This window comes from Muntiacus reevesi, chromosome 3, assembly GCF_963930625.1.
Source record: "Muntiacus reevesi chromosome 3, mMunRee1.1, whole genome shotgun sequence".
Classification (NCBI taxonomy): Eukaryota; Metazoa; Chordata; class Mammalia; order Artiodactyla; family Cervidae; genus Muntiacus; species Muntiacus reevesi.
Window position 1 is genome coordinate 7,493,247 of NC_089251.1, and position 25,350 is coordinate 7,518,596.

At 49.2% G+C, this 25,350-nt stretch overlaps 1 protein-coding gene across 5 annotated transcripts in view; it reads right to left on the reverse strand.

The window, feature by feature from the left end:
- Positions 1-992: 992 nt before the first annotated feature.
- The window catches only part of ODF2 (outer dense fiber of sperm tails 2), a 29,713-nt gene continuing 5,355 nt past the window's right edge, over positions 993-25,350 (reverse strand). For 3 of the 5 annotated variants that reach the window (XM_065928339.1, XM_065928338.1, XM_065928337.1), the window contains 17 exons: positions 22,021-22,191; positions 20,939-21,099; positions 20,084-20,213; positions 19,400-19,531; positions 15,455-15,526; positions 14,305-14,376; positions 14,055-14,171; positions 13,243-13,428; positions 12,606-12,715; positions 10,846-10,981; positions 8,430-8,540; positions 8,175-8,279; positions 7,058-7,216; positions 5,659-5,759; positions 3,885-4,047; positions 3,352-3,477; positions 993-2,908 (listed from right to left, as the gene is read on the reverse strand). In XM_065928339.1, the coding sequence (XP_065784411.1) occupies positions 2,720-2,908; positions 3,352-3,477; positions 3,885-4,047; positions 5,659-5,759; positions 7,058-7,216; positions 8,175-8,279; positions 8,430-8,540; positions 10,846-10,981; positions 12,606-12,715; positions 13,243-13,428; positions 14,055-14,171; positions 14,305-14,376; positions 15,455-15,526; positions 19,400-19,531; positions 20,084-20,213; positions 20,939-21,099; positions 22,021-22,191 (2,241 nt within the window). In that variant the 3' untranslated portion in view covers positions 993-2,719. The other 2 variants (XM_065928341.1, XM_065928342.1) reach the window with 2 other exon arrangements.

The following is a 25,350-nucleotide window of genomic DNA, read 5'->3' on the forward strand; positions in this document are numbered from 1 at the left end:
GGTGGCCAAAGTATTGGAGCTTCAGTTTCAGCATCAGTCTTCCAAGGAATATTCAGGACTGATCTCCTCTAGGATTAACTGGTTTGATCTCCTTGCAGTCCAAGGGATTCTCAAGAGTCTTCTCCAACACCACAGTTCAAAAGCATCAATTCTTCGGCCCTCAGCTGTCTTTATAGTCCAACTCTCACATCCATACATGACTACTGGAAAAACCATAGCTTTGACTAGGTGGACCTTTGTCGGCAAAGTGATGTCTTTGCTTTTTAACATGCTGTCTAGGTTTGTCATAGCTTTTCTTCCAAGGAGCAAGCATTTTTTAATTTCATGGCTGCAGTCATGGTCCTCAGTGATTTTAGAGCCCAAGAAAATAAAACCTGTCACTGTTTCAACTTTTCCCCCATCTATTTGCCATCAACTGATGGGGCTGGATCTTAGTTTTTTCAATGTTGAATTTTAAGACAGCTTTTTCACTCTCCTCTTTCACCTTCAAGAGCCTCTTAGTTCCTCTTCACTTTCTGCCATAAAGGTGGTGTCATCTGCATATCTGAGATTGTTGATATTTCTCCTGGCTATCTTGATTCCAGCTTGTGAACCATAAAGCCTGGCATTTAGCATGATATACTCTGTGTAGAAGTTAAATAAGCAGTGTCATAATATATAGCCTTGATGTACTTCTTTCCCAGTTTTGAACCAGTCTGTTGTCCCATGTTCAGTTCTGTTAGATCTTGTCATGCATACAGGCTTCTCAGGAGAAGTTCCATTTGGGTGTGATGAAAATGTTCGAGAATTAGATAAAGTTGTGTGTGGTGGTCACACAACTTTGAATATATTAAAAACCACTGAATTATACACTTTAAAAGAGTGAATTAAATCTATCTCAATAAATGAAAAGCTCATCATTGCCTGAGGCTAGCTTTAACTAGGACACTAACTTTTGACCCTTTTGCCCATTTCAAGGGGTCTCTTTGAGGCAGAAAGGAAGACTCTCGAATATGAAGCAATATAAACATTTTTCATTTTCACAAAATCTCTGGACTTTTTGTAATACAATATTTTACAAAGAAAAACAGAACATTGTTGGGAGAATCCCAGCCATGAACCCAAAGAGAGGTGTTCCTACAGCATCACCACAGACAGCAGAATCCTGCACTGAGGGGGTTATCATTAGCTTGATGATAACGATGAGTTATACAGAAATGTATGCACATTGGTGTAAGTTTATCAACTATCTTTTCTTAGGAAGATCTTTCATACATTGTATGAAAGTTCAAGTCTATGTTAAAGATGTGAAAATAGGCATGGTTTCATGGCAATGGTAGCTGTTGGTAGTAATTTCAGGAACCTTCCTTGGCAAAATTAAAAGCCAAAGATAAAATTGAAGAAGAAAACAAACAAAAACAAACCACTGAAAGCTGGAAACTACAAACATCTCCAAAACTGGGGGGGTGGGGAGGGGTGCGGTTCTGGGAGTGCAATCCAGATGCCTGTGTGGGACCACTGCTTTTGGGGACACAGGGGAATTCTCCAGAGGTTTGGACTTGGGTTAGAGTGGCTGAGAGGGGACCAGACTAGATCACCCAGAGGCCAATACCATCTAGAATGGAAAGGTTAGGATTCAGCAGAGAACACCAAGTGTGTTCTCCTCTCTCTAAAGAATATGTTGTACTTTAAAATACAGGAACATGTGAGGAGGACAAAAATAACCCATCATCTTTCAGAAAGCAATGAACATTTAAAAAATAGTAAGACAGACAAAACCCATCTTCCTCTTAACAGCTAAAGTCATCTGCCCTCACACTCCGAACAGCACCTTACCATATATCTCCTCTGGTCCTTTCATGGGATTGCAAAGTGAAAGCACGCAGAGGAGAAAGAGCCAACCCAGTCAAAATGAAATAGTTTAATGTTCCATGTACCACGTCCTTTAAAAAACGTTTACTGGCTCTTCTGCGGTGTTTCACTGAATCATTTTTAGAAGAGGGATTGTGTGATTAAAGGAGACCATCCTATGGAACCTTAAATATTGATTATAAAAGCTTTTTGTAAAACACACACATTTCAAGAATAAATGCATTCCACAGACACAAACCTAGCCAAGAGAAAAAACAGTGAGATTGGGATCGTACTTTTACAAGGCGAACTTGTAAAGCATAAGCCCTCGAGTGTCTGTAGGGAAGTGCGAGAGGGCAAGTGGCCTTGAAGAAACTTGGCCACAGGTGGGAGGGGAGCACCTTGAAGAGGACACCGTACCCATGCAACGAGGAAACCAGCGTGTGAACGTGCAGTGTGGTGAGGACCTCTGCCTAACAGCTCCTGCTGGTTTGGGTCAGGGAAAACCAGAGAGAGAGAGAGAGAGTCCTAAAAAAGAAGAGAGCTGTAAAAGGGTCTGGAGGGAAAGTCCAGGCCAAACATTCTCTTGAGAAATGAAAGAGCCAATCACAGTGACTTAAAACCTGACCCTAATAGTAGTAGCTTTAAGGCTTGTTGGGGTAATTAGAAATTTCCATCAGGTGATGCTATCGGAGAGGAGAGAACTAAGTGGGTTCGGCTCCATCCCCTGCTGCTCGAGGCACTTTTCTGGAGTTAGTGGCTAAGACAAGATCCTGAACATACTTCATCTCAGGAAGAGAAAGGAAAACCAACAGGCTTTCCAGGTATGGCTTAGCGACACCTCTGTTGCCACGGCATTCATCTGAGCTCCTAGCCCAAGAGCAGCGGCTTAGGTAGGAGGAGACCGGGAGCGGATGGGAGAGCTGGTCAGGTAGGAAGTGTAGGGACCGTCCCCAAACACATTGGCGTAGGACGACTTGAGGAACTGGACATAGTTCTGCATGCTGCGGTTGGTGCTCTCCGACTGCTCCAGGCGGTCTTTCAGGTCCTGCAGACGGCTCTGGTAGCGGCGATCAGCCTGAGAGGAGGAACAGGGCAGGGGCCAAGTGTGTGGAACACCCAGAACAGAGCAACCCCAGAGGCCAGGGGATGAGGGCAGGGGGAATGGGGAGTGGCTGCTAATGGGTCACTTTCTTTCTGAAAATATTCTCAACCTGGATTGTGGTGATAACTGCACAACTCAGAAAGTACTCAAAACCACTGAATTGTACAATCTGAATGAGAGAGTTTTATGGTAAATGCCATCTTAACAAAGCTGGTAATAAAAAGGGGATGGGCCTGGAATATCCTGAAGGGATGGGAAAGTGATGGGAGAAAAATAAAACCATGTCATATTCATAAAAACAACAGAACACCGGGCCCTGCCCATGCCCTGCCCATGCCCTGCGGGCCCCAGGAAGCTCAAACCTCAACCCGCGCCCTTCTTGTCTGCTTTCACCCTCCACCCCCAGCAAGACTCACATCGTCCCGGCTCCGCCGCAGCTGGCTGAGCTCAGTCTTGGTCCTGCTCAGCTGGGTCTCAAGATCCAGGATTTTATTCTGGGCTGCGCGCTCCTTGGAGGCTGCGTGCTCCTTGGTTTGTTCCACCTGCCCAGAAAGCAGAGAGGTGGGGCTGGCTTACCTGACACGGGGCACACCTGGAAAAGAAGAGGCTGGGCTGCTCCCATGAACTGGTCTCACTGTGGAGGTCTCTGGACCCTCAGGGCGGGAGCTAGCTACGGAGACAACTTCTCCAAGCCTGCTTCACCTGCCCTTTGCCAACGCTCCATGAGTCACCACCTCAGATGTGGAACACCTGTCTGAGGCCCACACCGGCAGCAATGACAGGAGCAGTTGTGAATCCAGTGCCAAGTCCTTTAGAATCATTTATGATGAATCTGTGGGGGCAGGTACTACTACAATAGGCCCATTTTTCAGATGCGGAGATAGGCTCAGAGAAGTTAAGCAATGTGCCCAAAGACACAGAGCTACTTAACAACAGATGTGGGACTGACCTGCCTCCTGGCATCTTCAATGGCGCTCTCCAACTGCCTCGCCAGGGTTCCACATTCCCGTGTTTTCTCCTCCAGCCGCAGCTGGGACTGGTGGATTGCCTCCTCCCTCTTGGCAATCACCTGTAGGAACTCGATATTCTGGGCACTGGTCGCCTCCAATTTCCTAGGTGAAAGCACTCAGTCAAGAGTCTGCCATCCCACTACGTGTCCTGCTCCACACGGCCGGGGGCTGCCAGCCATGCTGGACCGGGGTTCACATCACACCAAGAATCTCCAGGGAATAACAGGAATAAATCAAAGAAATCTGCTGATCATCATGATGGCAAGAAGCTGTATGGAGAGCGGAAGGAGCAAGCACAGGCTGACCGTTGGTTGTGCCGCGTACGTATGTCATCACATGTAATACAGCAGCTTGCAGCTCAGGAATGTGGGTTCCATTCTGATCCCCACTTTACTGACTCAAGGTCACCACAGCTGGTAGGTCTGTCACCAAAACCTATGCACCCCCCCCCCCCCACTTCTTCACTGCTGCCACCCTCAGCAAAGGGACTTCAGCTGGACCACTCAACATCATTTGTGACCAGCCACGGGGCAGCAGTGACCATCTCGTGTGCACACATGGTCCCTGCTGCACTTCCAGAACACCTTCCAATCTCAGGAGCTCTGTAAGTCCTAAGCTTTCCAGCTGCATCTTTGAGGCCAGCAGAGTAGAGGTGGAGCCCAGGGGAGACCACTAGCTTAAAGTCCCTGCTGGCAGGCTGTGTGAGCCACGTGGGCCAATTGCAGCCTCCTGGGATTCCCCAAGTCTTTCATCACTGAAACGAGGGCTCCAGCCCTCACTTTATGAACACTAAAAGCTCCGGAGGAAGACAGTCTAAGTCACAGCTTTGCCAAGTACCAGCCATGTGATCTGGGGCAAGTCATCTAACCTCTCCCCAAGCTCAGTTTCCTTGTATCTAAAATGGAGATAATACCAACTCATATATACTATCCTATATGGCGTGATTTTGTACACCAAGTAACATGCTATGCCCTTTGAGGATTATCTCGTGGAAGATCCACAACAACCCCAAGAACTGGGCTGTTCTCCCTACCTTGTTCCTTTTCTCAAGATGAGTAAACAGGGTGATGAGGTTCAAAAGGATCAAGTGATTTGCTCAAGATCACAATGCAGGTAAAGTGGCCAAGTTGTGATCAAAGGCCAGAGATTCTGATTCCAAAATGTGAACTCTTTACCTGACTGCCTCCAATAGTCTGTAAGTAACAGGGAATAGATCAGAAAGGTCTTGGGAAGGGTGACCAGGAACAAAAAGCAGAATGCAGGGGAGTGTCCCCACTGCAGCACCTGGCCCTGCTGGTTTGCTTGGATAAAGTATGCCTTTCTGATAGGTGGTGCCTATCGGTGGGCTGATCCGTTTTTTCTTTTTTACTTTTTGGCCACACTATGCAGCATGTAAGATCTTAGTTCCCAGAGCAGGGATCGAACGCAGGCTCTCTGCAGTGGAAGCGCGGAGTCTTAACCACTGGACCACCACTGGGTGGTCTGATCTTGATCACACTGTCATGGAGCATCCCCCCTGGCCAGAGACCACCTTCCTCTCTCCCACAATGCTTACCACTGCAGTGAAAACAGCTTTTCCTCTGAGGTCTGCCTAGTACCTTCCAGGGCCTCGAGTCCCTCAAACATTTCTGCACACTGAGCCCAAAGCAGCTAAGTGGCAGAAAAGTCTCAGGTCCTAGGAAGAGGACAGAGATCGGACCAAGTGCCTCTAACCTCTCCAGTTCATCCACCTTCAGACTCAGCTGTTTATTTTCCTTCTGGGAAGCCTGATGTTTCTCTCTCGCCATCTCCAGCTTGTCCCCCTGGTGTTCGATCTAAAATGACAGGAACACAGACTGGTTTACTAAAGAACCTCCAGGTACAGCCCTCCCTTATCCCTGTGACCTGTCATCCACACCCAGGAGAGAGGCGCGCTGCCCTCAGCAGGCATCCAAGTCTCAACGCACAACCTGGAGGAGAGAGGAGAGTGGGGACAGGTTAGGCCCGACCCCTGAAACCGAAGGCTCTCCCATGCTGAGAGAAGCCAGCTTCGATCCTGAAGAGCCACGATGACACATTCTGGTTCAGGAGAAGCCAGTCAGTAGGATCTGGGCAGACATGAGAAGGGAGAAGCAGACAGCAGGCCTAACTGCTCCACGCAACCCACTACCAAACTTTACCAAGGATGTTGGTGGGACCGCTAATGTCATTCTCCTTAACTGGGGACCAGTGCAAGCAAGGCCACAGGAAATCTATCAAGTCCTTCAGACTGGCAGGTTTGAGAAGACTCAGAAATCTGGGCCTGAAAGGCCCTGAGAATACTCAGGTTCAAGAGTAGGCAGGTATTTAAAGTACTCAGAACATGGGCTTGGGAACCAGACAGGGCTTCCAGTCCCTGCTGACAAGCATTAGCTCTGTGACCTCAGGAAATGACTTCTCCCCCTCTGCCCTCAGCTGCATTTTGTACAATGGGGGAAATAAGACCCTTCACAAAGTTCCTGGGAGAATTAAATGAGAGAATGCCGGAGCACAGAGGACGTGCTCAAAAAATGGCAGCTACTTCCACTGTTACTGCGAGGAAGCAGGTGTAGAGAAGGGAAGGGTCTCACCCAATGTCACAGTGCAGATGAGAAGCATACCATTTCTTAGACCTCGTCGGCTTGGTTCCAGGCACCCAAAGGCAGGTTGCCTCTGGGAGAAAAGCAGTCCTCTGTCGGGACAGAAGCTCAGGCAAGGGGTCTAGTCAGACTAGGGAAAGGCAGCTAAACCAAGAGAAAGACGGAGACAAAGAAAACCTATGGCTTGGTGTCCGCTGGAGGCACGAGGCTTGAAGACAGCAGCAGAGCATTGAAGGGCAGAAGCCGGCGGAGACTTGGAGCACTCGGGGAGCGGCGAGAGCAGGAAGGCCCGGCAGCTCCTATAACTACAATCACTTTGTGCAAACACAAGGCATTTGGCACACCAGACTTTTATTTCACAGCACTGATGATAGCTCACTCCTTTCAGAAAGCGGCAGCCAAGAAAAAGAAGTGGTCCTCCCTTGGGGGGGTGGGGTGGGCGCGCGTGCAGCTCATCTTGGTAAGCGGGCCCCTGCTCGGGCCAGTTCGTGGGACCCTTTCTGCCAGTCCCTTACCCGGCTGCGCAGGTCTGATATGATGGCTGTGAGGTCAATGTTCTTCCGTTCATAGCCCTGCAGCTGGTCCTGGCACTCGGCCAGCTTAGCCTCTGTGATCTTAAGGATATCAGGCAGCTGCTGTAGGTCAGCCAGCTGGGACTGGAACTGCCTCCGCGCCTGGAGTGGGAGAGAGGAACCCACAGTTGGGAAGGGCCTGGCGCCCGCAGCAACCAAATAGATTCCTTGGAAGTGTGGGCAAGGCCGCCCTCAGTCCCCCAGAAAGGATTCTGCAAGGCCCATGGGCAGAAGTGCAGCCTCCCCGCAGGCCACTAAAAACATCTTAGCTGTTCTCTTGGGGGACGCATTTGGCCATTTGGTGACTGCAGCCTGCTACTCCACTCATTGAAGTATAATGGCGATCATGTAACAAACTCCAGGACCCAGGCATTACTCCCTGAATTGATATAACTTACACAGTAGGTGCTGCTGGCCCCACCTAAGGACTCTGAAGATCAAAGGATCATTTGCCCAAGGTCACTCAGTTAGAAACTGGCAGAGTCAGGATTCAAGTCTAGTGTAACCCAAAAGCTCCTAGGAAGGCAGTCACAACGCTCTGGGTCAGAGGGAAAGCTATCACCTATCTGATCTTCACCCATCCTTGTATTAAGGAGGAGCCTGAGGACGGCAGAGGGGTGGTGATGTGTCCAAGGATATGCAGCCAGGTACTGGCTGAGCCTGGACTCAGTCTGTCTCCAAGGTCACTATTAAGATGATCCCTTTGCTTTCAGACAGCAAAGCTGTCTCTAGAGGAATAATGCTTTTTGGGGGGGAAGGGGACAGGAGGCAATTTTTTTGGCTGGCACAAAATAAAGACATCACATAGAATGCATGCAACAGGCACACCTACGGCCTGGCAGATCTGTGGATGTGAATCCACCTGAATGTTCCAAGCAGGGGAAATTTTTTTTTTAAGGAAAACAAAGAAGGAAAACTGGGATGAGAAAGAGGAATAACGAGGAAGCAGGAGAGAGAAAGAAGAGATGAGAAGCACACCAGAAGCGTCAAGGGCAGACAGGAGGGACAGACTGCAGGCCCAGGACTGGGAGGGGAAGGCGGCGAGCACAGGGAGCAATACCGCTTCAATCTCTTTGTTCATCTCATCTTTAAGGATCTTGTTCTCTTTGTCACAGCGTTCCAGCTGGGCAGCCACTTCATCAGCCTCCAGTCTGGTCTTCATCACCTGTGGACCAACAAAGCATTGGGTAGAGCCAAGTTTTGGTGGAAAAAAAAACAACACCACCACCTTTCTGGGGGGAGGCCTTGGGGTGAGCCTCCCTCCATAGCAGAGGCGCTGCTGCCCTGGCAGGACCGCTGGCACCGAACGGCCTACCTGACTCTTATAGTTGTCAATCATTCCCTCATAGTTCTTAACCGATGCCTTCAGCTGCTGGACCTCGATGTGCGCCTGGTTGAGCTTGTCCTCCATTGGGGCGAAGCTAGCCTAGAAGGGAACCAGGTTAAGGTTAACTGGCTTGTGGGTAACCAGTAGGAAAGGTCCCAGAGCAGGTGGCCAAACCAAGCCCTGGCTCCTACTCCGAGAGGCTGGCAAAGGGAAGCCCCACCTACTCGACCCCTGCCAGCAGGTTTCCGCAGAGAGGCACCAGGGCGGGGCTCCCGATATGACCCACTCAAGTGAAGACAGATGAAAATAAGAGATTCCCGTGTTTTTCTGTTCTTATTACAAAAGCAATGCATTACTGGGAATTCCTTGGCAGTCCCATGGTTGGGATTCAGCACTTTGACTCCTGGGAGCCAGGATTTGATCCATTTTTAGGAAACTAAGATCCCGAATTCCTCGTAGCGTGATCAAAACAAAGAAAAAAACCAGAAAAAAGGCAACACATTGTCATTAAAGAAAATGGAGATAAAACCCAGAAAAACAAATCATGATTCCTTAGTATATGGCCATATATTGATAGCTGGGTAGATATTTTATTTTTTCCAATAAGCACGGCATTATATCCAGTGCTTTGCAACAAGCTCTTCAATTAACAACTCTGTTGAGAACTACTTCTCTCATCAATAAATGTTCTATAACCCAATGCCCAATGCCCACCTTAGCAGATAGGACAAAATAAAGTCATGGTATCTCAATAAAATAATAAGCACTCATTTAAAAGAAAGAAAGCAAAAGAAAAAAAAGATATCCATGAAATGAGGTTGAGTGGGAAAATGAAGCTGCAGAATAACAGATGGATGAATGAATGTGCATATGTTTGAATATGCAAGTTAATATCAGGGTAAAAAAACTGGAATAAATGTACATATATGGTTAACAGAGACCTTCAGTTCTGCTATCACATTTCTGTGATATTTTCAACTTTCATATAAGCATATTTTACCTGTGTAATTATGATCACCTTTGTAATTAATGTCTAGGAAAATATACTTCTACAAACATTTTGAAGAGCCACACTGTATTTCACCACAGAGACATACCATCCTTCAAACATTACCCCAGTTAACTGTTAAACATGGGGTTGTCTGTCATTTATGCAACAATTGCACTGCAACCAATGACACACTAGTGCTCTCCCACCTTTTTAAAATGAAAAAGATGGACAGTACCAAGTGTTGCTGAGGAGACACGGAGCAAATTTCTCACACACCCCTGATAAGAGTGGAAATCCGTACAACTGCTTTACTGTTTGCCGACATCTACCAAAGGTCAATGTACCACCTATTGACCGAGCATTTCTACTTCAAGGTATAGGAAGCTGTACCACCCAAACGTCCCTCGACAGCAGAATGGATAAACATGTCGTGGTGTAATTCCTGCAATGGCAAAATGCGCAGCACAGAGAAGGATGGACCAGCACACATGACATGGATAACTTCCACAAACAGAACGCCGAGGAAGAGCCACAAGGGCTAGGCTCAGAGCTCAAAACCAGGCCAACTCATCTGGAGCGACAGAAGTCAGGGTAACCGCTCCGATAGCAGGGGGTGTCTGTAACGAGGTGAGGTCACCAGGGTGGCTGGCTTTAATGTTCCATCGGGGCGACTGGTGGACGAAGTATGTCTGTTTTGTGTACCTTTCTGTATTATACTTCCTTAAATCTATGTTACCTGACAAAAATCAGTTAAAACAAAATAAAAAAGGACATTATTGCCCACATCGGTTAAAAAGCAATATCCACCTGGCTCTGCAACGTCAACCTCTGTTCAGTGCCTCTCACCACCGGGCTGCTGGAGGGTGTAGAGCGAGTGGTTAAAAGCTAGTGGTTACAGCCCCAGGGTCAGACTGAAACTCAGATCCGAACTCCCAATGCTTCCAAGGGCAGAATCTTGGCAAGAAACTTAAACTCACTCTAAGAGGTCTCCTTACTCTAGAAAGTGGAGTAATTATCACATTATTGGGAGGTTACAGCGAGAGTGAATGCACATGGATGGTCCCAGCAGTGCGCCAGGAGCATCGGTGTTAACGTCAAGGTCAGATCTACCTCACGTGCACAGGCTGAGTGTCACGTGGGGCACTTCACCTGCCTCACCCGACACAGACCCCACTTCCTCCCCCTAAGGAAACTGCAGCAACAGCGTGGCAGACATCCTGTTCGGGTCCTGCAGCTCTACACGGTTTGGTCAGGACTTGAATCTCGGTCTCCCCGACTCCAGAGGAAGCCCTCTTAGCCCACTGCTGCCTCCATGCCCTTGGGAGGCCCCAGTGGTCATCTCCAGGCCCAACCAGAAGTACCCAGCCGTCTGCTCTCTACCCGAATGTCCCGGGCCCAGCTCTCACAACCCACCTTCAGCCTCTCGTTCTCTAGCTTGAATGCAGAATACTCGGCGGTCTGCCGGTGTAGTCTCTCCACCAGGCTGTCCCGGTCTTCCCGCATCTTCTCCTCCAAGGTCTGTTGTTGGTTTACGAGATCTGTCACCCGGCTGGAAGGTCACAAAGTGAAAGCAGACACAATCAACCCCGAGGGCTGTGAGCAGCCTGTGTCTTTGTGTGGAGTGGGGCCTGGGGCTCCTTCCCAGGTCACCCATGTCCCTCTCCTTGGCACCCGGCCCGCTCCTAGTTTCCACTGCAAAGAGCAGTTGCCCCTGCATTGGCACCCGTGGCGTTCTCAGGTAGCCCGCTTTCATATAACAGCCTGTAAGGTCTGCCTCCCTTACCACTCCCTCCAAGAAGCCTTCTCTGTTCTAATCGTCCCACAAGGTTGAGACATTCCCTAAAGACAAGGGCCACGAATGCAGTCCCTTCCCAGCTCCGCACAGCAGTTCCTGATCTCTTAGCCCATCAGGAATTGAAGTCAGGACAGAACTCCTAGGCTCAGTGGTCAGGGGTAGCCCCAGGCATCCATCTCCCTCACTCACACATCACACTGGGGTTCTGTCTCCCAAAGCAGTAGAAAGGCACCTGGCTCCCCCCCCGCCCCCGCCCCCGCCCTAGTCCCCTTCCCCCACCCTGAGGCCCTTAGCAGGGGCTCTAATCCAAAAACAGAGTCTGAGGCCTCGGAGGAGCCTGGGAGCTCTTGACTGCAGATCACCACCGCGCCTTTGCACAGCCTGTGCTCTGAGTATTGAGAAATTACAGTTTGCCATTCAGCAAATGTTTTCTAAGTACTGACGAGGCCTGAGCAAACACATTGTATTGCTTCACCAGCAAACGCCCGCTCAACTTGAAAAACCCAGTTCAGACTTCCCACCTCAGGACATGTCTTCCTTGGTCCCTTTCGTCTGTACCTCAGATCCTTCTGCTTTAACTATCCATTTTCTCCCACTAGATGGAGAATCCCAAGGATAGTGCCTGGCATAAGGCCCCGCATTTAGCGGGTTTCCCAGGATATGTTTGCCAAATTGAGTTGAAAACAACCAAAGGTATTCCTCAGGCAAAACAATCCTGACCTAGAGACCAAGTTAGCTCCCCTGTGACCCCTTAGCCCAGGGAGTTCAGGTCTCTGTAGCCCTGTCTCCTACTGCAGTACAGGGTTAACTCCATGAGGAAGGCAATGCATTTGTTTTTTAACTGCTGTAACCTTAAAGGCCAACACACAGCCTGATACATAGTAGTTGCTCAATAAACAAATGAATGAACACATGAATACGGCTGAGCGGGAGAATGGTCACTGTTGATAGTTCACCAGTGACAAGGAAGGTGTGTTCAGTCACCTTCAGCTTAAGGTCACTTTTGCCCGCTACTCCCAGGCCATGCCTCTGACCTACTGACTGGTAGAGACAAAGAGAAGCTCAGAGAAGATAGAGCAAAGGCAGGAACCAGTTGCCTTGTCCCCCAAGAGCTGGAAGGAGGATACCACTGTGGCTGGGCCTGTTTCTCTGCCGTGCAGGTTAGGGCCCCGCTCTGGCCCAGGTATGAGCAGAGAAGGCCTGCCCACCAGGGGCTAGGACCAGGGCCTACCTCAGGGCCAGTCCAATGCGGCCCTGGACCAGAGGAGACCAGATGGCACCCGTGTGACCCACATGAGCTGCCTCAGGATGCCTGGCACCACGCACCGGCTCACCCCCTCCTCCAACCGGCCCCACGCCCTCTCCTCAACAGACATACTCGTTCAGGACAATAATTTCCAGCTCAAGGTCTCCCTTGTCTTTTACAACTTGGTTATAGCGGCTCCTCCATGACTCCAGAGTGGATAAAGCTTCAGCGACATAAAGATCCTGGGAACAGGGGACAGTAGACAGGGTCCACAGGTCAGGTGTCCGCACTGAGGCCCAGGGAGCCAAGGGCCATCCCAGGCCACACCCCTCACCCTGATAACGTGATAACCCCTGATAACCCCACTCCTGCGATTCCTTTCTAGAAGCGCTGAGACTAAAGCAGCAGCCAGATGGTACTTTTCAGTTTCCAGCATCACACGCACCTTGACTGCAAATCCATAACCATCATTCCCACCCGCGATACTGATGTGGTTAGAATGTCCCACAAACCCTCCACTTGTCTCCAGCCAGCCGCCCTCCCCCATCACCATCCTCTTAGCTGTTTACTCCCTGACTGCCTCTTCCTCCAGCCAGCCAGCTGTCCTCCCAGCTCATTCACCGCCTCGACTGCCATCCATTTCTCCATTTGCCCGCCCAGCCACCTCTCTGGAGCTTTTCGCCTCCACCTGCCCAGCTGCTCCTTGCCCATCCACCGCCCCACCCCTGTCCCTTCCTCGTCGGCCTGCCCTCCTCGGGGAGGCCGCTACCTTGTCGGCAAGTTGCACGTGCAGCTGCTCAGCATACTCCTCACTCTTCTCGGCTCTCTCTTTTTGGGCTCGGATGGCTTTCTTCAAGGACTCTTTGTCTCGCTCTCCCTTCTGCTTCAGTTCCTTCAGCTGCTCCATGATGGCCTCCACTTCTGCCTTGTGCTGGTTTCCGCTGCGCTCCAGGTTCTAGGAGGCAGGGACAGTGGTGGAGGAGAGATAAGGAGAGACAAGCAGTCCGGGGAAGGGTGCGGTGCGGGGGGAGGGAGTGGCGGGCAGCAAAAAGGAGGAATGAGGGAGACAGAAACCAGGTCAACTGTGTGAGAGGCGATACAGACCAGAGATGTGAGGGCCCTGCCCAGCTCCCCAAAGCACCTCTCCCATTATGGAACCCGCTGGGTCTTGGTGTTAAGATAGAACTCTTCTGGCATCCTTCCCTGAACTCCCAGTACAGTAGTCAGAGATATTCCTCAGTTACTCAGCAGAACTGTAATCTTAGGGTCCCTGGCTCAAAGACGTCAGCCCACCCCCTACTCCCTACCCACCGCATGGGTAGTTAGGAGAACTGGAGGCCTAAGGGATTACGTGACTGGCTCAGGAGCACGGCACCCACTGGTCACTGCTGGGAAGAACACCCAAACCCCTGCTCTTGCCCCTGGCCCAGAGTGTCCCTTGCCACTGGCTCAGAGTGCTTTGGCAGCAGCACCCCCAAACCTTTGGGGGCAAATCCTGAATGTGAGCGCCTTGGTCAGGCACGGCCCCTGGACTGCCAGGCCCCGCCCTCTCCCTTTCCCACTGTGGGGCCAAGCCGGTACCTTGATCTGCATACACAGGCGACTGTTCTCCGCCTCTTTGCACCGAAGCTGTGCTTGCAAATGCCCCCGCATGGTCTCCATGGACTTGGAAAGCTCAGATGCTGTCTTTGCTTGAGCCTTTGGAGAGACGGAGAAAGTGACAGAGCCAGGATTTGAACCCAGCTCTGCAATTCCAGAGCACACTCTACCCACGAGCTGGAAGAGCGCACTCTCCCGGCCCACACGGAGGAGCGACTGTCGGGGATGGTACCTTCTCACATTGTATTTCCTGGAGGAGCTCTTCCACCTCCTTGTCTTTGTCTTGCAGCAGTAATAGCAGGCGCTGGGGAGAACAGACTATCATGAGCTCCCTGGGAAGGGAGAGGAGGCTCAGCCCACGGAGGACAAGACTCCTGTGAGTGCCTGGCCACTGGGCTCAAGTCCCAAAGACACTGGTCCATGTCACAGAGATCGAGCAGGAAGCACCTAACATCTGTATCACAATTTTTTTTTTATAACAATTTAAAATAATGTTAACTGTGGGAAATACTGACACACACAAAAAACACTAAGGAATACCCACAATCTCCCACCCAGAGATAACCACTGTTAACACAGACTAAAAAGCCAAGTACATATTTTGCTGTATAGCCATGTTTACCATAGTGTGATTAAATATGTATCTTTTGATAAAGCACCTTAGGATTTCCATTTACTGATGTATCATAATTTGACAAGGCTCTCGAGCTGCGAATGCACATTCAGGCATTACCACCATGACTGCTGAATCCTAGTGATGTTCAGCCAGGCACCAAGGGCCAAACCTTGGGAATCATGGTCTCTATTTCTTTCTCTCTCTCTCAGAACCTCACAACAGACATTAATACGTCTAACGCTCCAGAAAGTCTTGAAGTTAAACAGCTTGTTGAATGTGCCATTCAGGCTGGTCAGTAGTTTCCCATATTTATTTGGCCATGTATCATTCCCCCCCTCTTTTGTTTCTTATACCCATTAACACTTGAGGAACTCAGGGTTCCATGGAACAGACTTTGGAACATGCTGCCTTGGCAGAGATTCCTTGGGCGAACTGGAATTTTGGGGTCAAGAAGTCTACACCCTAATACAAACGAGGAAATTCAGAGAACAAACTGATGGCTTACAAATCCATCACCACCATCACCATCCCTCAGGCTGGCGTCCAACTTGGTGATTCAAGCTCTCAAGTGAGCAGCTAGACAAGTCCAGTGGAGCAGGAGGGATGGGAATATCTGCTTCATATTTTTTACAGATCATGAAACTAAGACCCCCCCCCCCCCAAAAAAAAAAATATCAGAGCAGGGCTCCAGCCCTTCTGCAGCCGCTCAGCACCTCTATGCTGTCGCCTATACCCGCTCTGGCAGGCAGGGGGCGCTGTGTGTTACCGCTTTCTCAGAGTCCGCCTCCGCCAGCCGTTTCAATAATGTCCCTTGCTGTTCCATCAGTCTGTCGGAATCCTTTAAGGGAAGGCAGGAAAAGCCAACTCGTTAATCAATAAACTGAGATGTCTACTTCCTCTAGATCCTATTCCTTTCCTGAAAATTATATTTCTCATGATGGAAGTAATGAATTACATACTCATCATAAAGTATTTAATGAACCCCTCATCCCCACCTCCAAACCCAGTCCTACAGTGGCGAGTTTGGTGACTGTCCTCCTGCCCTTCCTTTCTTTCTGCATTTACACAGAGCTACACCTAGAGAACTATCTTTTGGGAGGTGAGGGGTGGGAAGGAATTAATGTGTAATTTCACCAAAATGATACCATACTGTAATTCTGTCTATAACTGGATTCTTAAAAAACACATTTATTGAGATATAAATTCAGATACAGGTCATCCATTTAAAATGTACAATTCAACAGTTTTTGGTATATTTGGTAAAATATAACAAACTTTGCCACCATTTTTAAGTGTAAAATTCAGTAGCATATGGTACATTTACAATGCTGTGTAACCGTCACTACCATCTGAAAGAGAAAAGTGAAAGTATCAGTCACTCAGTCGTGTCCGACTCTTCGTGACCCTATGGACTACAGCCTGCCAGGCTCCTCTGTCCATGGAATTCTACAGGCAAGAATACTGGAGTGGCCATGCCCTCCACCAGGGGATCTTCCCAATGCAGATATTGAACCCAGATCTGCTACATTGCAGGAGGATTCATTACTGTCTGAGCCACCAGGGAAGACCCACTACTATCTACTTTCAGAATTTTTTCATCACCTAGGAAGAAACCCGCACCTGTCAAGCAGTCAGTCTCCATTTTCTCTTCCTCCCTGCCCCCAGAAACCCCCAATCTGTGCTTTTAGTGTGTAGGGGTGGGCTGGGGTGGCATGCCGCATGACTTGTAGGATCTTAGTTCCCTGACCAGGGACTGAACCCTGGCCCCGGCAGTGAAAAGTGCCAAGTCCAAACCACTGGCTGCTGCTGCTGCTAAGTTGCTTCAGTCACGTCCGACTCTGTGCAACCCCATAGACAGCAGCCCACCAGGCTCCTCCGTCCCTGGGATTATCCAGGCAAGAATACTGGAGTGGGTTACCACTTCCTTCTCCAATACATGAAAGTGAGAAGTGAAAGTGAAGTCGCTCAGTCATGTCTGACTCAGAGCGACCCCATGGACTGCAGCCTACCAGGCCCCTCCGTCCATGGGATTTTCCAGGCAAGAGTACTGGAGTGGGTTGCCATTGCCTTCTCTGGCCTAACCACTAGACCACCAGGGAATTCCCCAACCCCTAATCTGCTTTCTGTCTCTAAAATGCAGCGGTATTTTTAACCTCCCCCCATAACTTTTGGACAATAAGGTGGCTCCTGGGTTTTGCAACAATAAATACCAGGTTTTGCAACTATAAAATCCTGCAGCAATAGACATGTTGAGCATGTACCATGGTGTCTCTCCAGGACTGATACAAAGGGTAAGAATGACTGGGCCAGAAGGTTTGTGATTTGTGACAGCTGACATGCCCTGCATAATGCCTGCACTGACTCACACACCTTCAAGCAGGATGTGAGAGCACCGGGCTGTAGCCAGCCTCTACCTCTTGCCAGTCTTGCCAGCATGAACCCGTCTGTTAATTCACACTTCCCTAATTACTGAATTATTAAATAACTCTCATGCTTATTTAGCCATTTAGGCTTCCCCTTCCCCAGACTGCCTGCTCACACCCTTGCCCACTTTCGCACTGGGCTGTGTCTTTGTGAACCATCTCTATCCTTCCTCCCGGGCACCTGAACAAAGTACCCCTAGAAGAAGGCTCACTCCTCTTTCCATTTCAGTCCCTCAGTTCACCCTAACAAGCCAAGAGAAAAGGGCTCCCTGGTCCCGAAATTTCCCGGGGACCCAGGAACTGAAAGAAGACAGCACTGTGGTTTCTCCAGCAACAAGAGGCAAAGAACACAGAACGAAAGCCTGGACTGGGGATCCAAAGGATAGGCCATGACACCCTCTGAGCCTCTGGGGGACTCTACACAGACTAGCACGTGACCACAGCAAATCCCCCACCCTATGGAGCCAGGCACTGTCACCACGCCCATTTCACGGACCAAGAGACTGAGGCTGGGAGAAGTGAAGTCAGCTGCCTGAGATCACAGTCGGAAACGGCAGAGCTGGGCCTGAAGCCAAAGGACTCCAGAGCCGGAACACTGCCCCCACTGCTCTGAGCACTCCCCAGGAAGCACTGAGATGGGAGTGCAGTCCCAAGGGCCGCACAGGCAGGAGGAGGTGAGCACCTGGATAGAAATGGGGACACCTGCTATGGGTGGGAGTTTAAATTAGCTGACCCCTCACCTCCAACTGGAGAGTCTGGGCTTCCAGGCTGGTATAATAGGAGGTAAGAAGGCAAAAAGGGAAAACAACTGGCAGGAAGAAGTTTTCTGAAAGCCCCTCCAGTCCCAGGACAAGCAGTAGCATCAGCCACCATTTACCAAGGACCCACCACGTGCCGCGAGTACGCACAATCCTCGTCCAGGCAACATCTTTAAATCTCTTACCACCCCATGTGAAAGATGCTATTCCCATTTTATAGGTGGGAAAACCGAAGCCCAGAGAGATTAAAAATCACCCACCCATGAACACTGAACTAGAAATGAGACAGAAATATTTTAAGAGGATAATTTAGTTGTAACTAGTAAAAGTCATAGAAATATATTCTGGAAACTCTCAAGCACACCAGGATAGTCCAGACAAATGTGCAAAATAACACTGCTTGTGAGCGCAAACAACTGAAAACTGTCTCTATCAACAGAAGGGTGAGTAAATGAGTTGTGGTACTGTCACAAAATGGAATAGAGCAGGGAAAATGAACCACCTTAGGTGTCAAGGATAAAAATGGACAGATCTCATAAAAACATTGACTGAAAAAAGCAAAGTAAGAATACATATGGAACAATATCATTTATGTCAAGTCTGAGAACATGCTAAACTATACCATATGTTGCTTGAGGATGCGTACCCAAGAGAAAAACTATCGGATTGCAGATAAAGTTCCCCTCTGATGGGAGGGAGATGAGGTTATTGACAAAGGAGACCAAGAGGGATTCAGTCATGTGGACAAGGTTTTGTTTAGAAAGTTGGATAGCAGGTTCACTATTGTTTTAAACGTTAATTTTTAAAATAAAAGCAAAGGAAGGTGACACTGCTTTTTAAAAAAAAGATGGTAAACTAAGAAAAATAGGGAATTCCCTGGCAGTCCAGTCATTGGGACTCTGAGTTTCCACGACAGGGGGTGTGGGTTTGACCCCCAGTCAGGGGTCTAGGATCCCACAAACTGCACGAAGCAGCCAAAAAAAAAAAAAAAAAAAGTCCCAAACAAGCAAATAAACAAAATCTAAGAAAAATACCATCTTGTCAGGACTGGCATTTTGAGACTCCAGGTACCCCTTTGGGTTGAACCAAGTGGGAAGAGAGCTGTTTATGCTCTCAGTCTTTTCAGAATCATTTGCTAACATAAAATATATTTGAGACCATTTTTTTTTTAAGAAAACAAAGTGATATCATACAATGTATCTGCCAGCCATTAAGCCTCCTACTTCCTAAAACTCAGGTCTCCTCCCCTGCCTGCTTTGCCACAGGAACCCTGGGATGGGCTAAAACCCCTCCCTGACTCCCCGCTGCCCTTCTGACTTCCAGGGTCCTTCTTGTACTGCCAGGCCTGCTTCAAGAAGGAAGGCAGCCTGTCTACCAGATGCCCGGCGTTTCATGTGATTGATTTCAGCCAACCTTCCTATGACCCCCGAGGTCAGCAGGCGGAGAATGCTTTCCTTTCACAGCAGGAGCCTGCAGGGCGGGAAGGGCCCAGGTCCCGCTTGGGAGCCTGGGCGGGGCGGGGCCGCCCACCTCTTTGCAGTGCTGCTCCCTCAGCAGGTCCCGCAGAGTGCGGTTGGTCTCCTCAAACGTGCTCAGCTTCTGCAGGAGAAGTTCCTTCTGCCTCGTTAGGGTGTTGATGTCCGAGCAGGTCATCTGTTTCTCCTGGAAGACAGGAGGCAATCTTGCCAGGCACAGGGGGAGAATCGAAGAGCTGGCACAGGGAATTTCCATGGGGAACTTAGGAGTCCCTGGTGCCAGGAAGCCTGGGCAAGAAGGGCTGGGCAAGGCAGCTGCAGGAGGAAGACCAGAAGGGACGGGCTGGAGCTGAGCCTGCTGAGAGTGCCAGGTAGAGAAAGGGGCCGGAGAGCTCAGTGTGGGCAAGCGCAGTTAGGGCAGGCTTCCTGGAAGAGGTGCACTTCCTGGACGATATACTTGGTGCCTAATACTTGCAAGATCAGACAGATGCCTGGATTTACTGTGATCCCAGGAGACCCGTGATGACATCTCCTCGGAGGCCCCGGCTACCAAAGGTCATCTTCGAGGGTCAGGCCCCAGAAGTGAGGGGGGGGTGGAGCTGAGGAGTTAAGAGTGCCCTGCCCTGGCCTGAAGATGTCATAAAGTCAGCATGATGACTGCGTAAAGACCCCGCCAGAGTCTGCAGGTGCCCCCTCTCTGGGCCCAGCCCCGGGCTGGGCGGCTTTGGCGGCCGCTTACCGATTTCAGTTTCCCGATGGTGTCCTTCAGGGCCATGACTTGTTTGGCAGCAGCAGCCCCGTCCATTTCAGCCTCCACCAGCTTGGACATGAGGCACTCCTTCTCCTGCTGGAGGTGTTTCTTCTGCAGCCTGGGGCCAGAAAGAACAGGACCCTGTGAGCTGCCCCCTAGGGCCCTGCCCACCTGAAGCTGCGAGGCTCGCCTCACAATGCCCTTCGAGCCTCATCTCCTGGTCAGGGCACAGGAGTGGGGGAGGGGGGCAGGGATGGCCCTTCAGGCCCGCGCGGCCTTCTGGAAGGAAATGCGGTCACCAGAGCGGGGCCTCCATACCGGGAGACGTGCTGCCACCTCGTCTCTCAGAAACCAGTGTCACCGCAGCCCCCGGCCACTGCCAAGGCCACCTAGCCGCCATCTTCAGGTCCACTTCTGAGCCCTCCCCTCCGCTCTCCCCGCGTCCGGTCACACCGCTCCCTTGCTTCCATCACCCTTCAGTGGCTCCCAAGCACCCTCAATGCAAATGCCTCCAAGTGGGCACCAAGAGCCCTTGTGAACCTGTGGCACCCCTGCCCTCGGCCCACCCTACTGCCCTCGCTCTGGCCTGCTTTTCCATTTCTCAGTCACAGACGCCTCCCTCCTTGGGGCCTTCCCGGAACACGATCCTGCGACCGGCCGCGTCTTCTGCCCCCGCACCCACTGCCTGGCTCCTAGCTGTCCTGCGGGACTCTTGTTTTTTTTTCACACAATGATCTCCCCGATGCCTTCCCCACCGCACTCCGCAGGGGATCAGGAGTGCACTGGTGACCGTGCTGACCCCTGGGCCCGGGCCGGCGGGCGCCGGGGGGCAGGGCCGCTCACATGGTGTAGTCCTTCTCCTCCTTGATGCGCTCGATGTTGTGCCGCAGCACCGTGTTCTCGTGCTCGGTCTCGGCCAGCTCTTGGGCCACCTCCTCCAGCTCCTCCTTCCGCTCCTCCAGGAACCTTTTGGCCATCTGGCGCTCTCCCTTCTGCATCTTGACCTGTGTGGGGGCACGCAGCCAGAGGCCACTGAGGGGAGGCGGCCCCTCCCCACATCTCGAGGCCCATCGCTCGGGACCAAGCGGAGGGCACCTCGGACTGAGCGCTCAAGTGTCATGGCCGGGGCGGGAGGGGGGTCCTCTGGCCGCAGCTCAGTCAGGCGTCACAAAGACCCTGGGCAGTCACTGTTCCTCTCATCTCGTCACTGAGGAAAGGGAGGGGGCAGCGCCTAAGTGACTTTCTGCTTGGGGACGGAGCCAGGATACAAACGGTGGTTCAGCTGGCACATCACCGGAGGAGGTGTCACTAAAAGGCCCCTGCCCCGCAGGCTGTGGAGAAAGGCGGGCCTGTTGCCAGGCAGCCACCAGCCCCAGGTTCTCTGGGGAGGTCCCTGGGCCCTGGGCGTAGCGGAGGCTAAGGACACAGGCCCCACCAGCAGCCACAGCCTGGAGTCCAAGGCCGCTCCGCCAGCTTCGTACTTGGGGGCCCTTGGATTGCCAGGTTGTTTCTGATTCCCTTGCCGTGTCCCACCCAAAGACACAGCCCAGCAACTGAGGACAAACTTCCTTCACCTCTGGGCCATTGCTTTGTTTTTTTTTTAAACTTCTGCATAAAAACGGAAAAGAGGCCCTAGTGTTCCAGTCATTTCATCTCCAAAACAGGGACAATAACACCATCGACTTCATTTACTGTTGCCAAAAAAAAAATCAAGCCAGGCCATCCACACAGAGCACCTGGCAAGGTCAGGGCCAGGCCCGGGCTAAATGACTGATGGAGAGGAATCCCTGACTCCCTCCACAAGGGCATCTGAAACCCTGGGAGGCCTGCAGAGGCAGCTGGAAGGGGGTGTCCACCAGGACACCACCTGACAAGTCTCCAGCGGCCTCGGGACACTAGGCGGTCCAGCCCCTTACCTCCCTCACCTCAGACTTGAGACAGCCAACCGCGTTCATTAAACTGTCAATCTTCTTATCATAACGGTTCATTTTACAGTGACCGGAGTCGTCATCTTCTGTAGAGAGGTCACTTAACCGCATCACGGAGACCAGCTTTTCTGAAGACGGTGGCGTGATCTCCAGGCAGTGAGGTGGATTCTGATGTAGAGGAGGGAGAAATATATGCACTCACAAGGCAGAACTGCAGCCACGGGTCCCACCAGCCCCGACTGTCCACTGGGCAGGAAGAGCTAAAACCGCTAAAGGGCAACCACAGGGACCCCAGAGGAAAGGACACACCAACCTTCTTGGTGGAACGTTATCTCATTACCTACCCTCATTTAAATGATGTTTCTGAAGCTCTTCTAATATAGAAATAAAAAGCTGGCGTTACAGTGTCAAGTTTAAAATGAAGGACATAACAAATTGGCAAAACCAGTAATTCCCAAAGCTGGCAAGAGTTTGGGGCAGGAGACACTCTCAAACACCTCGGGTAGACTCATGAAATATGGCAAGTTTTTTAAAAGAATATGAATACATGACAGTGGATCCTTGCAAAGGCACACAAAGCTTCTATAACAGGCGTTTTAAGGACAAGTGGAGATCTGAAGTTTGACCCAACACTATATGATTAATAAATGAAGTTGGAAAAAAAAAACAGAAATGAAGTTTTCAGGATGAATCATTGTTATTTTGGCATGGAGAAAATGGTATTAGAAAAGCATACAGACTAACTTAGGGTTAAAATAGTGTGTCTGGAAAATGTTTACTTAAATATATCAACAGAAAAAAAAAATTTTTTTTAATGCATGTGCCCCTCGGAGAAGTTTATGTAAAGCTGAGTAAGACCTTTGAGACTTCAAAAAGAAATTCTAATCTGGGGGCCAGCATTTCCATGGGGATTTGATACATTGAACCTTTTGACTCTCTCATTCTATACATTTATTCCAATGAATTAAGTAATTGCTATTTCTCACTATTTGCAGTTTTTTGCTTCTCTTAAGCTAAGGTGGTTAAACTTCTGTGCCAATTTCTAGGGCAAGATGATGGCTATCAGGAATAAAAGGATGTGTTTCACAAGCGTGTAGCTGGTTATGTCAAATAAGTAAGACACGTAGGGTGCAATTTTAAAATGTATGTGCTCTTTACCCCAGTACACTGTATTTTGAGGAATTTATCAAGAATAACTAAGAATGTGAATCAATATTTAAATTCAGGTTAGGATATAAATAAATGTACCAGAAGATAGTACAGGTTAAAAACTTAACAATACACAAATGTACATACAATGGAATAAGGCCTTAAAAAAATAAGGTACAATGCAAATATAGTCAAAATATAATAGAAAAAAGGTTGTTCAATAAGTAAAATATAATCCCACTGCTACAAAAATCAAAAGAATGAGTTTATTCACAAGAAAGGATCCAGAAAGCTGGCACCTAAAGTTACAGGGGTCTTCTCGGGGTGGTAGAATTACAGGTCTTTTTTACTTTCTTCCCTGGGCTGATTTTGATTTTCTGATTTTTCAACAATGACTGTGGATTGCTTTTATAAGAAAAAAAAAGTTATTCTTAATCTATAAAAGGAGGACAATAGGAAAATATATAGATAATATGATCATAATTTAAAAAAAGAAAAAAAGTGATAATAAATACACCAAAATAGTAAGTTTCACTGGTTTCGTTCAAGGGTGGGAGCGAGGAGAACAGGACCAGAGAGGACCTTCTGCGGAAGCTGGTGATGCTGATTTTGGAAGTGGGTGATAGTGACACAGTTTGTAAAAAGTCAACAAGCAGCACGCTTCTGATGTGTGTGCTGGAATTACAAGTGATTGTCTCTTTTATGGTATTTTCAACTTTCCATCATAAAAACAGATGACTTGCTTAAAAACAGAGGAAAAAAACCCAGACGTGTTTTCTCCCAAAGATATCTTAGGTACCAGAAGAGGTTTTAAAAACCAAACAAGAATCCCCACATCACACAGCAGCCCCTGGTCTTTTCTCTCTTGTCGATAAAGCAAAGGATGGGCTGAGGCCTGCTGGGAACATGGGAGCCCACTGAGAAGTGGAGAGGAGCTAGTCCAAGAGGACAGCGTGAGAGACAGCTACTGCTCAAGGGATGGTCGGCCACATCTCTGGGCCCCTCCATTTCTAGGATTCTGTGGCCCCAGGCCTGGAAGGGGTACTCAGCTTTCCAGAGGGGACCATGGCTCCTAGCAACCCATGTCAACAGGAAGTCCATTTCCATAGCGGCATGACTTTGATATTTATATTTCCAAAATCTACCTAAGTTTCTTCACTAAAAATAAAAAAAAAAAGTGTTTTAAACTATAAAATATATTATGTGATAAAGACATTCAGGCAGACCGCAAAAAGATAAAGCAGTAAAGCCTCCCACACCCGGAGGTAATCACTTCTTGCTAATTCTAGTATTGCCTCCCAGAACATGTTTGTATATACAAACATATTCACACACACAGATGTGGACACACAGATGTCCTTTTTTGCACAAACAGGGCCACACTCTCCATGCGGTGCCGCATGGTGGTTATAGAGACATCCGCCTCCATCTAGCAGTGGTTGTGTGGCATTCCACTGTATGGATGCATCTTAATTTTAACCAATACCCTCTGTTGGATGGCGTTTAATTTTTCCCTAATACAAACAATGCTTCAGCAAACATCCTGTTACACAGATTCCTGTGCTCTTCTGTGACTTTTTGAGCATCAATTCCCAAGTGCAGAACTACAGAATCCATGTTTAGATAAATGCTGCCAAACCATCCACTCAAAAACTATCTAAAAAGATTCGGTGATAGCCCTATATGCTTGTCAACAGAAGATATTCTGAATCTGTTCAACTTCTTTCCACTCAACAAAAATGATAGCTTGCTATTTCTTCGAAAATGTAGTTGGCTCTAATTTACATTTCACTGATTGCTAGTGAGGTACACACGGTAGAAAAATTTTAGAAATCATTTTAATTCCAATCTTCCTGGGAGAGAGATGTCAGAACACTTGTCATGTACTCCCGAGAATACCAAACTCCCTTTGTCTCTTAAGAGATTAAATGAATCAGGGAGTGAAGAGCATGAAGTATGACTCTAAACTTCAAAGTAATTACGATTATTTCTAATTTTAAAAGTAATAAGCTCTCAGAAAAAGGATAAATCTTTCAAAACAGAGCAGGCATCATCCTCTTAAGATATGTTCATCCCTCAGTATCCACAGGGATTGGTTCCAAGACTCATGGATACTGAAATCTGAGGGTGCTCAAGTCCCTTATGTAAAATGGTGCAGTATTTGCATATAACCTAGAC